Consider the following 15,661-nt stretch of genomic DNA (forward strand, 5'->3'; position numbering starts at 1 on the left):
TTACTTGTCTGCGACGGGAAAGTCCTTTCCCGTCGTGTTTTTATACTGGCCACGAATGAAGTCTACACGAGCCGTCATGTCAGCGGTCGAGATTGGCAACGCACCCACGTGCTTGGAAACGGAAAGGCGTGCGTACCCGAGATCTGTTCGTCCTTGGCCTGCTCTACCGCCGACTCGTTGTCCTGCTTGCCCTGGCCGAGCACATTCTCTTGGACCCAGTCGACTCCTGCGTGCGATTGCAGTAAGACCGTCAGTGGCTGCAACATCGCGGCAGTCAGGGATTGGAGACAGTCCTGCTCACCCTTGTCGAGGCCGTCCTCCTTCTTCTCGCCTGCCGCCCCGCCACCGGCCATGTTGTTCAGCTTGCTCATGAACCCACCCTCCGACTTCTGCTCGCCCTGCTGCTGGCCCTGCTGCTGCTCGCCCTCCTTGTTGCCGCCCGCGAGGTTCTTGACAAAGTCCATGACGCCGTTGCGTGTTCTGTCTGAGCGGGTAGTGTGGAGTACCTTGGGCTCACTGGAGGGGATTGTGACAAGTAGGTACTTGCTTGGATGGGGCCGATGCAATTGCGGCAGGACACGCGCACCTGGGCCCCTTTTATCCAAGACTCCAGGAGGACCTGCCTCGCCACGGTCCATGTCCACGGCTGGAGTGATGTCACTCGTGTCCCATGCCAAGGCGCCCGTCTTTGGAAACCTGGCCGTCTCAGCTAGCCTGCCAACCTGCTAGCCCGCAGCGAGGTAGCACGAGGTAGCACGAGGGCACTCTCAATCTTGATTCGGGCGGTTCTTGGTCCGGATTAGAGTTTGGACGACGACTGGAATGCCCGTCGTCACCAATATGCCATGCTAGGTGCAGTCCTGAGTCCTGACCTGCCTGCCCGTCCCGGACAATCAGTGCAAGAATCTCGTCTACGTGAACCCGCGATTCGCCCAGGTGCCCGCGCCGCCCCTCTCAACATATCATTAAGTGTGCATGTGGTGTGCCCTGAGGCTCAGCCCCTCAGCTTCCTCGCAGCTTACGGGTCACGACGATTCGATGGTTGGTCAAGGTTCAACACTGCCGGACATGCTTAAGCACTAGGCGCAGTCGTCTCCCGGTGTCCTGTAACGGACATCTCTTCTCACTTTTGGCTGTTCAAGTTGATGGCAGTGGACATCGACAGACGTGTATCAGGGCACGGATAATGTCAGCGTACATTGTACATTGCAGGTAATGTCGTGGGAGTCTTCGGAGGCTGGTAGAATCGGTCACGCCTGTCATTCTTGTATTTCGGCTGCACATAGCTTAACCTCACAATAACGCCAGCACGAGTCTCCATGCGGGCACCTCTCGCTCTCTGGCCTCGGCGCCGCGGTAGTCTCCTCCTCGAGCAGGGCTGTTCAAAAGGGTATTTTGTTCATCATAACAATGTGTGTCATTGCTCTAAACACGGGAAAACCGATTGACGCCAGGTATGAGATCCTTTCAGCCAGCCCATCCGACCGATTCTGTGTGCAAGTTTGCTTTTTGTTGGTTTGCCGTGTCCCTTCGTGATTCCCCTACTCGCCATCCGCCTAGGCGACGAGCTCAACGACGCCGCCAGCGTCCGTGATCTTCTTCTCCGCCTCGGCGCTAACGTATCGGGCGCGAACGACGATGGGGGCCTCAGGCAGGCGGCCCTTTCCGAGGAGCTTTGCGTACCCGAGAGCATTGAGGTCGATGAGAGGTGCCGAGTCGGAGGCAGAGTTCTTGAGGGTCTTCTCGCGGACATCGGCAGGGACCAGAGACCACAGCTGTAAGATTGTTCAATCAGTGACCACTCGTCCGTCGCAATAGCCTAGCCATGGGGCGTTGCTGTCTCGTACCTTATCGACGTTGATCTCGGGCTTCCACTGGTGGTTCCGCAGAAGGTGGAAGCGCCTCATGCCGACCTTACCGAAGTAACCAGGGTGGTACTTGTCGAGGTTGGTTCTGTGGTGGTGCTGACCACCGGCCATACCACGACCACCGGGGTGCTATAGGACACCAAATCCATGTCAGCTTCATGTTGTGGCGGTTATTTTCTGTCGTCGCAGGGGTTGAATTCGCGCTGGGGATTGCTGGTTCGGTCGTGGAATTGGTCGTACCTTTCTGTGCTTGCCAACGCGACCCTTGCCGGCGCTGACATGGCCGCGGTGCTTGGATTCTGTCAGTAAAGAACATCTCTCGAATGGCAATCATGATGGACTCGACATTACTGACCTTGCGCGTCTTGGAGAATCGGGTAGGCATCTTGTCTGGCGATGGGTGAGGTGGTGGTTTGTCGATGCTTAAACTTCTCGGAGTGTTGAGTAGCGGCTTTGATGGGGTCGGGTTGGGAAAAATTGGACGGTGGTGCGGAAAACTAGCGACCAGCCGGCACCCATCTGTGACCAGCTGGCTCAGCTGCAGAAGTGGGTCCATGGTCTCTCGGCTACATGTTTGTACTGGTAGGTGCGTTGTCGTACCCCCTACCGGGGTGCCTGCTTGTTGCACCACCTAGGTACCCAAGTATTTAGGTAGGTGTCTAGGTACTGTGTACTCGCCATAAAGCGTAGACTGGTTGCACAGTCTGCCTGCCTGCCTGCCTGCCTCTCTCACCAGCGTGCTGCGAGCAGGCAGGCATGCAGGCATGTTGAACCTCGTCGACGCAGCACTGGCGCCGCGGCGACCTGCCTGATTTCCCGAATTCTCTCTCTGCTCCGTACACTTTCAGTCCACCTGATCTGGTAGCGGCTTGATGCCTCGATCATAACTATTGACACCGACAGAGAAGCAGTCGGCCAATATGAGCTTTCTCTGGCCCTCCGCCTGTCTGATCACCTCCTGTCTTGCTCTCAGGTGCCACCTCTACCGGTACAGCTCCCTTTCGTTCCCGCAACGCCACGATCGATGACTTTGATGACATTGCCACTGTGTGGATCGATGCCTTCAAACCTGCGCCCATCTTCAGCTATATCTACCAGTTTGTAGACGAGGTCGGCGAGGAATAACATGGACCTGCCAACGAAATAGGCTTCTCGCCTTGTTTGAACAGCAGGGTACATGTGCCGACCAACAGGTTCCAGGTGATTACGATACCGGAGCCGGCATCTCCTTCGGGCGACAAGGTTGTGTCCGTCTCGGCCTGGGACGTTAGCAGGACTGAATGTCGCCGCCACGAGCAGCTGTCCCTTACATTGCTCTCACGGGCATTTATTGCCAACGGCAGTGCCGGCAGTACAATGATATCTCTCAGGTCTCAACTGCTCCGCCCATCTCGACATGAATCTTGCCCGTGCAATTCATTTTCAGCACATCGCGAGAATGGTGAGCGGAAATGCCTCATAGAGCCCTTTGGTAATCAGCTTCCGCTGGCCCTGCTGGCCACTCATCCAAGTTGGGACGGGCATAGCTTCGCTTCTCAGCACCTACAGTGAGGGACGACCCAACTGGAGCCACTGAGAGAAGGATTGCGCGGTAGGCTGCCAATAACGTTGCTGGCCACCCCTGCCGGATTTCCCTTGTACCTTGATGAGAGCTTCACAGGGTTGGAAAACATCACGTTCGAGAGGCCGGATCGGCAGGGGGGCATTCTGGTGTGAAGCCATGGCCTACCAGCAACCCGTTGGTGGTGAGGTGAACGAGCTGCGAAGGTGACGTGCCTGAGGCAGTTGGCCGGGTTTATGGTTGCACCGATGGGCAAGCAAGCATTGGCACTGGCAGAACTGGCAATTCCAATGTCTCGTCTCAGCACCTACCCTACCTTTGCCTCCGGGACTCTTGTCGAAGGATGCTGGCTGCTGGCTGCTGGCTGCTGGGGACCTCGCAGGCCTAGCGGACGACACGCAGCCTTGACAGCGTAGCAGCCCGTTGGTCGTCAGAGTGAGCAGCCCTTGCTGCCCCAAGGCTCCAGGCCTGTCAGGGCCCCCGGCCGGGGCGGGGAAACGGGAGAAGGGGCAGCTGAGGGTGGGTTGATGGCTGGCTGAATAGCCTGGCAATCGGCCGTGTAATCGAAGATCGGGCTCATTGTCGAGCCTCAAAACCGGATTCGCAGTGTGCCTCTGGGAGGTTGTCGAATTAGAGTGTCGGGAAGAAGTGTGTGTGCCGACTGTTGCTCTACTCGGTACACTAGATCAGGCGACGACATCATGGTCATCATGGTCGGCGCCGGGGTTCCACCCAGACCCTGCCATTTCCCCACACCATTCCGCCCCTGTCGTCGACCCCGGCCCGCTGTCTGGCTGTCTGGGCAGCCCTGGCAGCCTGGGCCATTTGTTCGGAAGCGTGGCGGCAATGATGTGGGCGCCAGACCAGGGACTGCAACGAAGCCACACAGAGTACTCCGTACACTGCCTTGACTGCCTCACCTTGTGCTCGAGGTCTCTGGGGGGCCAGGTCTCGACGGTCGACGAGCACATTTCTGTCAGGCGTATCATCTCCACGGCCCCTGCTTAAGTAGCCACGTGAGAGGGCCAGATTCTCTCGCGCTGCTCTACACCTTGTCCTGGGGGCCATCAGACTGAGCTTGCCCGGCCTTTTTTGGTGGTGATGGTCCTGCCAGCCCTGCTTGGTGACCTCATCCCGTACCGTGTCTCCCACGTCCGGAGCGATCTTCACCCATCACCCAGTCACCCACACCACCCGGGCAGCCAGGACTGTTCCATTACTGTAGTTGTGTAGGTTGCATTGTGGCAAATACCGTCCCAAGCGATTTGTGCCATACCGGACCCGGTCTTCTCACAGTGATGTTTATGTACCGCGCCCCTAGCACCCAGGCGTGGCGGTTCTACCATCACGTCCTCTTGTCAATGGTGCCCCAAATTGTTCCTTTGAACCTAGCACACGCCTATTCACTCTGCCGAACCTCACTCAGCAACTCACACAGGACCGTTTGCGCGAAGCTGCCCGGAGGCCGACCCCATTTCCGATGATCAGCAATATCAGAAAGGACCGCAGGTCCGTGTTCAAGGAGGTGGGACTGGCTCAAGAAGAGCCTGTTGCAGCGGGCGACCCTGCCAGCGAACACGCCGTACCAGGTGAAAAGGGAGAGCCTAACCAGGCACAAAGACCGACAACCCCTGAAGCCGCTGAGGACAACGCCGCCGCGGCCGTCCACACGCAGGTCAAGGACCGGCAGGGTGAGGACATGAGTGATGAGCATGAGAAGGGCAGGCAATCGCCATCAGAATCTCTGAGCCGGTATCAGGGCGGTATGCCAGATATAGCACGGTCCAGAACTGTTTCGGTGCAACCAGCCATCAATAAGACACCATGGTATGCTAAGCTCGCAGCAGGGAGGAGGCCAAGGGTCAGGACGGTTGGAAGCGCGTCGGCATCACCTCTACACGGCCTGTCAGCCGTCAGCATGGTTGCTCTGGTACTGGCTGTCCTCATCCCCTTCACTGGCAGGGGCAGGCAGGACACAGTAGGTGTAGCCGATGCTGGCCCCGTCTTGTTGAGCAGGGCAGACAGCCCTACGGATGTTTGTGCGAGGTGGGCCATGCAGTGTGAGTGATCTTGAATGACCATCTCAGCCCCAACGGCACAGTAGAGAGAGACCTGACTGATCGCACTCGACTCAGCCACTATACTCAATGGTACGTTGTATCTGTACGGGGGTGAGGCCAAGTCGGATCTGGACCAGGAGAATGGCACCTGGAACAACAACCTCCTCGCGCTCGACCTGACTTCGACCTGGGATACCAGCTCGCCGTCTCTGACTGGTCTCCCCCAGCCGAGTGGACCGCCAGCTGTCGCACTCGGTGCGCTATGGAATGACTACAACAGCCTATATGTTTATGGTGGGGAGTTCGCCGACAACCCCTTCCAAGAGCCGGCAGAAGTCTCCACCTGGCAGTACAGCATCAGCACCGGCTCCTGGACCGAGCACTCGGATCCACAGACCTCCTCGGGCAACAACTCGGCGTCCGAGGGCGTGCCCGTCCAGAGGGCGGCCGAAGGGGCCGCAGTCAGTGTTCCGGAGCTTGGGCTCAGCTGGTATTTCGGAGGCCACCTGGACCTCTCCACCACGCCTGGGTGGAGCATCCACACAGAGCGTGTCTATCTGAAGAGTCTGCTCGAGTTCACCCACCCTGGATACTCCAACGACGGTGTGTTCTCGCTGAGGGGCAGCGGCGCCCCAGCCTCGGGGACCTACAGGAACATCACCGAAGGTGGCCTGCAGCTCAGCGATACCTTCACAGAGCGGGCTGACGGTGTCTTGGTATTCGTCCCCGGCTGGGGTGCTTCCGGGGTTCTGATCGGCCTCGGGGGCGGAACGGCTGAAGACTTCGTGGACGACATGTCCATGCTAGATGTCTATGATATCGCAAACTCCATCTGGTATCATCAACAAACCACAGGAACCCCTCCTGGAGTGCGTGTCAACCCGTGCGCGGTCGTCGCGACCGCACCGGATGCGAGCAGCTTTCAAATATATTTGTTCGGAGGGCAGAATCTGCAACCCGCAGTAGGTCCACATCCGTGCTGCTGAGCGGATCCATCTGCCATCTTCATGCTAACAGCCGATCTCCACCCATCAGGGCAACCAGATCCAGTACGACGACATGTACATATTGACCATCCCCTCCTTCGTTTGGATAGGGCCTGTCTCCCAAGGCGGCCCTGGCTCCAGTATTCCCTACGCACGAGCTGGGCATACCTGTGCCCTACGTGATGGGCAGATGATCGTGGCGGGTGGGTTCAACACGACCGTGTCCAGCTGTGACAGCCCCGGCATATACGTCTTCAACGCCTCATCCCTGGAGTGGGGCACTTCGTTCAAAGCGCTCGCGCCGTCCTCCGACGCTGAGTCGGCGGACAACAGCGTGTTGGCCGCTAGCTACGGCTATGTGGTACCCGAAGAGGTCATCAGCGTGGTTGGGGGTGGGCCATCAGGAAGTGCAACGGTCACGCAGCCCGCAGCCAGTGCGACCGGTGGCCCTTTCGCCACAGGTAAACCACCAGTCTTCACAATTACCGCCTCCGGGTCCACAGCGACCATCACGTCGCCGCCAGGCTCGTCCGCCCCTGGTGACTCCCGCCCGGCGAATCAGGGCGGCCTCATCGCCGCCATAGTCGTAGCGTGCCTCGCGGGTCTGGCCGCTGGATACCTCGGATACTGTGCGTGGCTTTACCGCAGGCAGGTGCGCGCGTATAAGACGCACCTCGCTGTGCAGAACCGGTTTCCGGCACGGTCTGCGTCGCATGGCTCGTTCTTCTTTGGCGCGTTCGGGCGCAGGAAGAGCAACGCTCGCGACAACAAGGAGGAGAAGGCATGGCTCGCTGGCCACAGGCGCGATGCCAGCAATGCGAGCAGCAGTGGAGGCGAAGAGTCGTTTGCGTGGGTGGGTCGGGAAAACCTGCTTAACCCGAGCTCTAACTCGCACCAAAATTCAAACAAGTTTACACCAACGAGCAGTGGTGCGAGGCCGAGCTATGGAGACGAGTCAAAAGGAGGGCCGTCGCCAGGGTCCGGGACATCTCCAGGGGAGGTCAGCGGCAGTAGCAGGCAGAGAAGAGACAGCACCAGTGGTGCGAGTACCAGTTCACTCGAGGGCCTGGAGCCGAGTTTCTTCAGTGTCGTCATGGGCCCTAGGAGAGCGTTGCGGGTGGTTAATGGGCTCGAAGATGATGCACACTAGATTACGCGGTGGGGTTTGGATTCTCCTCTGCTGTCGAATCAGTGTTGAATGCCATCCAGGTGACCCGTAGGCCTTAGCCCTCACATTTTGAGCCAGCACACTTTTCCGCCTTGTTCGCATTCTTCCAATACCTTGAGCGCTTGTATGTATCAAAACAATGCTAGACACACTAATGCAGCCGGATGGCCCGTCTCCTTCCGTTGTGTGGGTATGCCACTTCCAATCAGCACACCTAGGCAGAGCACCTATTTAGGAGTTCACCTGGCGCGACAAAACTTTCACAGGTGATGCTGATACCATCCGTGACTGCCAAAACATCAAGTTCAGAGAGGCCGACTCTCGTAACAAAGTCTTGGCACCACCAAGCCCGGCGTCTGAGCCCTTCCTTGCAGCAACCGAAGCAGCGTTGCCGATATTGCCGTACACTGACGAAGTGCTAATCAACTGCCAGACAAGGCGCTCAGGGCATGTGACAGGGCGGCTTAGCTTTCTGACTGGGTGGGGGTCATGCTTTCAGCCTGCGGGCAAAGGGTGCTCCGGACGCCTTTTATCAGTTCCTAGACTTGGCTTAAAGGCTGCTACCAGTGTGAGGCCAAACCTATCTGTGAGCAGGTTGCCGATCGAGTCCGCCTCTTTCTCACGGCCGATGCGGGATAGATGGTCGACAGTATCTATACCCATCAGAGCCACCCGTTTGACGATGGCGTTATACCTCCTCGTGAGGCTGCAAGTCTGGAAAGCTTGCATGTCTTCCTGTTTTTCTTGATCTAAGAGAGACTGCAGAGAGCACGACTGCAGGTATTCCATTCTGTCCCACCGCTGTCAGTCGGAACGATCGTGCTCATGAATCATGTCATAAACATGGTAGATGTGGTTTTCAGTGCAAGGTGTGGAAAGAGACAGCAAGCCTGTGAGCACGCTCGACATCTTGGATGCTCTACGAGACAAAAAAAAATTGAGGGTTGAGAATTGAACGTTACTTACGAGAGGTTCGCATCTGGATGCGTAGGATGGTGCAAATCAAGATGGGCTCGGTCGACCAGGAAAGTCGTCTTGGAGCGTTCCAGCTGTCTCCCCAAGGCAGCAAATGCATCAAACAACGTTTCAGACGGCCGAGAACGCTGCCATGCGGAGACTGTGGACCACCAGGATAACGCTCTCCATGCCGAGATTGCGTCAGAGTCAAAGGTTGGGTTGTCGAACATCTGACGCGCGCGAACCATACAGGCATACCCCCCGTCTAGACTCTTGCCAAAGAGTGCTTTGGCCCTTACCAAACTGTCGAGTATACATGCGGCAGGTGAAGGCGACTTGAGGGGTGTGTCGGGGCCTTCACCATTCATCAGCCTCTCCAGCCAGACCCAGGCAATCTCCTCCAGACCCTCCTCGACCATGAACTGCGTCAGGTAGGGGATCAAAGGAGTGCAGCTGACAAAGGATAGATCACGCTCATGACCGTGGGACCGAAGCCACTGGATCACACGCAAGGCTGTGCCGGAGCCAGCCACGGTCTCGTTGACGGATATGGTGGAGGACTGTGTGATGGAGTGCCGCTTTGCCTTGAGCACGCCTGCAGCGCGCTGTGGATTCATGAGGCCCTTTGCCACAGCCTCATCAAAGACGTCCATTGGGTCTCGCTCGGGGGCAGCTGGGCGGGTGTTGTGGGCGGCACGATCATAGCTGAACAAGGGATTTGAGAGGATGGCACGGACGTGACGGTCAATCGGTCGGTGATGATGCTCATGATGGGCGTTTGGCTTGACGGAGGCTGGTGCCGATGCATTTTTGGCAGCCTTCAGGGAGGTGACGGATGCGTTGTCGTTCCAGTAGCCATGCTCCCTGTCGAGATTATTCCGGAAGGATGTCGTCAGGGTCTTGAGCAGGAGCTGGGACTCGCGTCGGGTTAAGGGTAGAGGCTGATGGATCTGTGGGAAGAAGTCCTTGAGGGAGCTCAGGGTCTTCGTGCCAAACATTTTCCGTAGTACCTGAGCAGTCTCAGTCTTGATTGATGGTTGGCACGCGGGGGTTGGTCGCGTTCGAATGTCTGGTGCTCAGCGGGCGCGAGTGGCATCGGTATTGGAGCCCATTCGAGGGCGCATGCGGCGATATATGATCTCTAGAGTTGAGGCGACCACAGATCCAATGGCCCAGTTCGAGGAGTCCCGGTGCAACTAGGGGCAGAGATTAGCGCAGCTGGCAAGCGTTGGGCTGTCGGGTCTGGCGACGGGGTTGGCAGCGGAGAGTATGAGGGGATCATCAATGAATCGGCGAGCGTGAACATCCGATGTTGTCGGGGCCAAAGCATGCCCCCCACCCTACCTCGGTACCTAGGTACTCCGTCCTCCGTATGGCTGGCCTAGCAGCCGGCACGTGATGGGGGGCCAGGAGCAGGAGCCAGGCGTCAGAGCTACGGAAATTCAAACTGCCCAGGTGGTTAGTGAGTGCACAGTAGATGGGACCGGTGCCTGACGTAACTGTAGCCGCTACTTGCAACACATGTGTGCACACAGAATGAGACCAGCCCGAGACCATCGTGACCATCGTGACTCTCCAAGCAATCTCGCCACACCGGTTACGGCCATTGGGAGCTCTTACAGAGAGAAGCAGACATGCTCAAAATCGAATGAGGAGTGTGCCTAATACACTCCGCAGGGGCAGTGAAAGACGTGATCGCATCGGCGATGTGCATGTTCACGACTCCTGGTAGCCAACCACCTGCGCACTCGACCAGGCCCACGGTTTGATGTCGTCCTTTTCCTCAAGTGCTTGCCATGCTTCAGCTTCTGCAGGGCCCCAGCCCCAGCCCCAGCCCCAGCTCGTAGTCCCGTCACTTCCCTGGGGGTTTTAGCAGCAGGAGCTCAGCACAGCTCCGTCTCGGCCCCGGAGTACCATCTGGGCCACTGCCGTCAGTCAGGTACATCATGTGGGCTGGTCATGCCATTCAAACGGGGGGCAACGCAGAGCCACCTGTTCTTCATACTCAGATGTTAAGGGGGTGCTAGTGAGCAGCCTCCCTGCATCAACAAGAGTGCAATCGTGCGATCCTGTCAGCTACTTACCTACCTAGGTACCTACATGGTACCTGGGTAGGTAGGTAGGTACCTGGGTAGGGTGCCTGGGTAAGGTACCTGGGTAGCGTCTGCACACGAGGCAGGGCAGGCGGGCAGGCAGGAAGGTACCCATGTACCGCACGGCCGTTCCAGGGTGCTGTGGTACAGATCAAGGCTTGCCCACTGGCGCTGACCTTGACCTTGGGCACGCATTGCACCACCACCGCCTTGAAGGGGACTTGGACTGACTGACCTTGCCTCTACCTCTCCCTTTGCAAATGGCAATTCCAACCCCACGGCGCAGCTAACAAGGCTTTGGAACCACCATACACGCATCGCACTTCCAGAAACAGCCTCTCCGCCCACTCCTCAGTAGCACAGGGAGTACGGGCGTTCTTGTTTTTTTTCTCCTTGGTGTGGACCAACCCGATCTTTGCCCTCCTCTTAGCATTCAATCCATCCCTCTCACCTGCGCACCCACCCGTTCACACCATCCCTTCCAGCACCCATTGACGACGGCGCTGTCTCCTGACCCTCCCCCATCCTGCCAATCCAATTCTTCATCACCTGTCCCAAGCTCAGCTCCTTGTCAGCCTGCCGCCGAACCACTTCTACTCTCCACTGCTGACCTTGCCTTGCGCAGCCTGCCAGCCTACCGCCACCGCATCCTCCACACACATCCACACACAAAACATCCTCAGAAATGTCTGACGTACAAGCAAGGCCAGCCGCCTCGCGCGGCAGGGGCTCTGGTCGAGGGGGAAGAGGTGGCTTCACCAGCAGGGGAGGGCGGAACGCCTCTCGTTCTGCTGCTACCAACGGCGACCCAAAGCACGACTCTGAATCCAACGCCCTACCAACCCTCGAGGATCAAGGCGAGATTGGCGATCTGAATAAGGCCTTCGGTTCCAAGGTCTCGCTCATCAAGGAGGTCTTCCCCGATTGGTCAGAGGTCGACATCCTTTACGCTCTCAAGGAAACTGACGGCGACGAGACCTCGACCATCGAGCGCATCGCCGATGGTGAGTGATCCCACCTCATTAGCTGCCCCGCCTCCTCAACTTCATCCCTCCTTCCTCGCCGTCTCTGCCGTGCTAGCCTTCGCTACCCTCCACCATCGTCAACGTCGCTGTCGCTGGCCCTGCCCCTGTCGATTTCATTGTCTCTGCCTCGACTAACCACCCATCTCTCCGCATCAGGTACCATCTCACAGTGGGGCGAGGTATCGAAGCCCAAGGACAAGAAGTCCAAGTCCAAGGCCAAGGACAATACCTTCACTACCACCACTGGCGCCGATTCCCCAGCCGTCACGAATGCTCGAACCACCAGAGGTGGCCGGACCGACGGAGCACGTGGCCGTGGGCGTGCTACTGAGCGTGGCGCCCGCAGTGCTGCCCGTGGCAGATCCTCGACAGCGACGACCAACGGGCGCCTCAAGGAGAGCCAACCTCTCTCCGTCCCCACAGAGGACTCCAACGCCTGGGACGCCACCAAGAACGACAATGATGGCGGCTGGGCTGCTGGAGCTGCTGCTGTTGCCGCTGAGAGCGCTCGGGATGCCAACGCCGCCTCTGATGCAACTACTGCCCCGCCACCTCCTGCTGCTAAACCCGCCGCCGGCGCCGAGGCTGCTCAGTCGACTGTCATCCCTCAAGGGACCGCAAAGACTTGGGCCAGCATGCTCCGACAATCGACCGCCGCCCCCAAGCCCGCCCCTCAGCCCACTAAGGAGGCTCCTGCGCCCGTTCCAGAAGACGAGCCCGAGCCCGAGCCTGCTGTCGAACCTCTCACCGCCCCTAATGAACCCCGCGCGTCGGCTCCTGAGCCCGAGCCCGAACAGATCGCTGAGCTTTCTGCTGAGCCTGCGCAAGAGCAAGCTTCCGCAGAGAAACCTATGGTAGTCGTGCCAGAAGTTGCTTTGACGCCCTCCCAGGACCAGTTGACTGAGACGAACCTTGAGCAGGTTGTCGACGAATCCCACCCACCTGTGACAGAGACAGCTGCCAGTGAGGCCGCCGACTCGTGGGACCCGCGAGCCTCCACCATCAGCGCAAACGCAACACCCATTTCCGCCTCTCACGCCCAACATCAGGCCCCAAAGGCACCTTCGAGCGGATTTGCCGCGACCGCCAGCCGAGCCACAGAGCGCGCCCCCATCCCCCGCACTCCCAGCCAGACCCAGCGGCGGTTCCTGAACCAAGAGGAGGCTGTGCGTATGCCCCAGGCAGCCAACCAGCAGCTGGAGCGCGCTACTGTCCAGTTTGGCGCCTTTAACCTTAACGGAAGCGAGGACGACATTGATGGTGACCGTGAGGAGCCGGAGACGCGTGCGCAGCCCCCCGCCGACTCTCCAGTCACCCAGCCTCGGGCCTCACTGCCGCCCGCCCCTCCTGGCCCCGTCCCGGAAGCATTCTCTGCCCAGAAGCCCCCAGTGGCCCTCCCACCAAGCACTGGTCCCTCCGGTATTGCACCTCCCTCCCCCCAAGAGGGCCCGAAGGCCCCTGTTAAATGTCCCCGAGCCCATCAGACTAATTCCTATCTAGGCGCCCCAGTCCCCCCAACTGCGCCTGCAGCCCACCAAGCTCCTTCTGCACAAGGTAGTGAACCAGACTCCTTTGCTTCAAACTCGTGCGTCCCACCGTTTGGGGGCATAATGCTGACACCTCCCTACGCCCCAGCGCCTGTGGCACAGCCCCCGATCCAGCCAGCCGCACAGCAACAGTACGGTCGATTCGGTCAGCCAACTGCCCAGGAACAACAGTCCTCATTCCCTCCTCAGAAGCCTTTCGACTCTTACAGCCCGGCCAATCCATCTACGGGCCAGTCCCAATTCGAGGGCTTTCCAAGCCAGCAACAGTCGCAGCCTCAGAACCAGCAACCTGGTGCCGCTTACAGCTCATCTGCCGACCAGTACACCTCCTTTTACACCGCTGACCAGCAGAACCGCAACCCTTACTACTATGGGCAAAACTATGGCCAGCAGCAGCAGACGAGCCAGGCCCCACAGGACGGTGGTCTCGCTGCACGGGCTGGTTTCGGCGGATACGGCGCCTCGCAGGGTGATCTGGCCAGCCAGTATCCTCAGAGCGCCAACCAGTCCCGATTTGGCACCGCTGTTACTCAGGATCCAAACAGCGGCAACACCACGCCCAACCCAACTGCTCAAGGCCAGCAGCCAACGGCGCCTAGCCACCCGCAGGGCCTTGCCAGTCAGCAGCAGCAGCAACAGCAGCAGCAACAGCAGCAACAGCAGCCTGGAAACCAGTTCTACAGCCAGCCATACTATGGACAGTTCTACTCCAACTACATGAACCAATACGGTGGCTACGGCCAAGGCGGCTTCCCATACGGCAAGGCTGGCGGCCTCTACGGCCAGCCACACCACTACGGGATGTCTCAGCAACAGACTCCATTCGACCATGGATCATCGCCTGCCACTGGATACCCGCAGTCTTCTCTGCACCGCAACGACAGCGGCGGCGTCGGATCCGGCCTTGGCGACTACGGCCGAGCAGGGTCTGCACAGTCGGGTGCTCAACCCGGGCTTGGAAGTGCCGGTTTTGGGGGCATCCACGATACCTTTGCCCGTGGTGGCTCCTATGGCGCCGCCCAAGCGGGCCAGTCGTTCAATACACCTGCCGCACAGCCGGCCGCTTCGAGTGCTGAGAAGTTAGAGCCGTACGGCGACGCCAAGGCAGCAAGTGGACCCAGCCCTTCACTGGTCGGAGCCAGGCCAGGCTCTGCCACCAATACCGGCCCATCGCAGGGCGGCCTGCCGCCTCCACAGTCTGCCCAACCAGGGATGGGGTACGGCGGGTATCCTAGCCACCTGCAGGGCCACGGTGGCTTACACGGCGCCCAGTCTGCAGCGACAGGCTACGGTATGGGGGCAGGATCTGGCCAGGCCCACCAGAACAGCCCGTACTCTGCCTACGGCGGTTTCGGTGGCAACAGCTACTACGGCTCCGGAGGACCTCGCCACGGCGGGTGGGGCTCAAACTATGGTGGAGGCAACAACTTCTAGAAAAAGCCACCTGGTCGTGCTCCTTCGTCCCAGACTCGTCCCGAAAAGACAGCAGCATGAAGCTGCCAGTGGACTAGCCTGGCTGCCCAACCGCCCTCTCACTTTGACCGGACAAGGAGTTGGGTTATGAAGTTTCCAGGAGTTTGTCTTAATGAGGGATGGCAGGATTGTCCCATCAATCACGACTCCGACGTGCGGGGGCTTGTTGAATTGGAATGAATCGGTTGAAGGCCTGGCTGGGTATGAGTCATTCCTGCTTTGCGAGAGTCACCTTTTGTGACTTGTTTCATCACTCTATGTACGATTTTACTCAGGGTCACCCGGAATGGAAAGGCGAAGAACGCAAAATTGCGGACAGATTTTTACGTTCAAGATTGTTTTTGTGCTTATTACTACTGCGCTGACGATGTGTTAGTTTGGTTCTCAGTTTCGTAGGAAAAGCTGCACCTGTGTTCTTGTTTTCACCCACAAAGTATTACCACAAGTCCTATGACCTTACTCTCATTACTACTAACAATAAGTCAAGCCTAAGCACATGCTACTTCTACATTAAAAATATAATATATTAAATTTAAAAGTAGTTTTACTAGTTTATTTTTATTAATTAAATATAAGCATAAAAATATTCAGTCTTGTAGAGAAAAATATAATAGCTAAAAACATATTGCAAGTTCTCTCTCGCCGGGAATTGAACCCGGGTCTCAAGCGTTGCTGCTTCCAAGGATGGCGATGACAAGCTTGCATACTAACCACTATACTACGAAAGAAGTTTCTTTGTTTCCCGGTGTGGAGCCGAGGTAGCTGGTGGGCTGCTGGTTGTGCTTCCCGAAAATTTGTTGTACTATATACCACAGAGCTTTTAGTGCGTCCTGAGCGTTTTGGTATTTTGTCATCCACTTGGAACTAGTAGTAAATTATCACGTGCTGAACATTGTTATGAGGGAAGTTGTCCTTGGTTCTCA

The 15,661-nt window shown here is 58.0% G+C and overlaps 5 protein-coding genes across 5 annotated transcripts; 2 read left to right on the forward strand and 3 right to left on the reverse strand.

The window, feature by feature from the left end:
- On the reverse strand, positions 1-464 carry KVR01_001103 (uncharacterized protein; the record flags this gene model as incomplete). The annotated part of the gene is made up of 3 exons (XM_044791445.1): positions 1-62; positions 137-226; positions 302-464. 3 exons carry the CDS (start codon positions 462-464, stop codon positions 1-3), a joined length of 315 nt encoding a protein of 104 aa, XP_044649058.1.
- A 1,092-nt stretch (positions 465-1,556) lies between these two features.
- On the reverse strand, positions 1,557-2,253 carry KVR01_001818 (ribosomal 60S subunit protein L28; the record flags this gene model as incomplete). Its single annotated transcript, XM_044794577.1, has 4 exons — positions 1,557-1,775; positions 1,848-1,997; positions 2,109-2,159; positions 2,224-2,253. 4 exons carry the CDS (start codon positions 2,251-2,253, stop codon positions 1,557-1,559), a joined length of 450 nt encoding a protein of 149 aa, XP_044649773.1.
- A 2,022-nt stretch (positions 2,254-4,275) lies between these two features.
- On the forward strand, positions 4,276-7,625 carry KVR01_001121 (uncharacterized protein; the record flags this gene model as incomplete). Its single annotated transcript, XM_044788047.1, has 4 exons — positions 4,276-4,319; positions 5,392-5,489; positions 5,565-6,451; positions 6,525-7,625. 4 exons carry the CDS (start codon positions 4,276-4,278, stop codon positions 7,623-7,625), a joined length of 2,130 nt encoding a protein of 709 aa, XP_044649076.1.
- Positions 7,626-8,138: 513 nt separating this feature from the next.
- KVR01_001545 (uncharacterized protein) lies at positions 8,139-9,598 on the reverse strand (the record flags this gene model as incomplete). The annotated part of the gene is made up of 2 exons (XM_044794271.1): positions 8,139-8,349; positions 8,859-9,598. The coding sequence occupies 2 exons, from the start codon at positions 9,596-9,598 to the stop codon at positions 8,139-8,141; spliced, it is 951 nt and encodes a 316-aa protein (XP_044649500.1).
- A 1,304-nt stretch (positions 9,599-10,902) lies between these two features.
- On the forward strand, positions 10,903-15,279 carry KVR01_001667 (uncharacterized protein). Its single transcript, XM_044791425.1, has 5 exons — positions 10,903-11,089; positions 11,319-11,697; positions 11,875-13,137; positions 13,219-13,272; positions 13,354-15,279. Exons 2-5 carry the CDS (start codon positions 11,379-11,381, stop codon positions 14,697-14,699), a joined length of 2,982 nt encoding a protein of 993 aa, XP_044649622.1. The 5' UTR covers positions 10,903-11,089; positions 11,319-11,378; the 3' UTR covers positions 14,700-15,279.
- The last annotated feature ends 382 nt before the right edge of the window (positions 15,280-15,661 follow it).

The sequence above is a fragment of the Diaporthe batatas genome (genome assembly GCF_019321695.1).
Source record: "Diaporthe batatas strain CRI 302-4 chromosome Unknown Contig00002, whole genome shotgun sequence".
NCBI lineage: Eukaryota > Fungi > Ascomycota > Sordariomycetes > Diaporthales > Diaporthaceae > Diaporthe > Diaporthe batatas.

Bases quoted from the DNA above. Each gene is read 5' to 3' on its own strand.
- KVR01_001667 (XM_044791425.1), top strand. From the start codon at position 11,379: ATGTCTGACGTACAAGCAAGGCCAGCCGCCTCGCGCGGCAGGGGCTCT. The intron at 11,698-11,874 runs GTGAGTGATCCC...TCTCCGCATCAG, and splicing joins CATCGAGCGCATCGCCGATG to GTACCATCTCACAGTGGGGC. The intron at 13,273-13,353 runs GTAGTGAACCAG...CCTACGCCCCAG, and splicing joins CCAAGCTCCTTCTGCACAAG to CGCCTGTGGCACAGCCCCCG.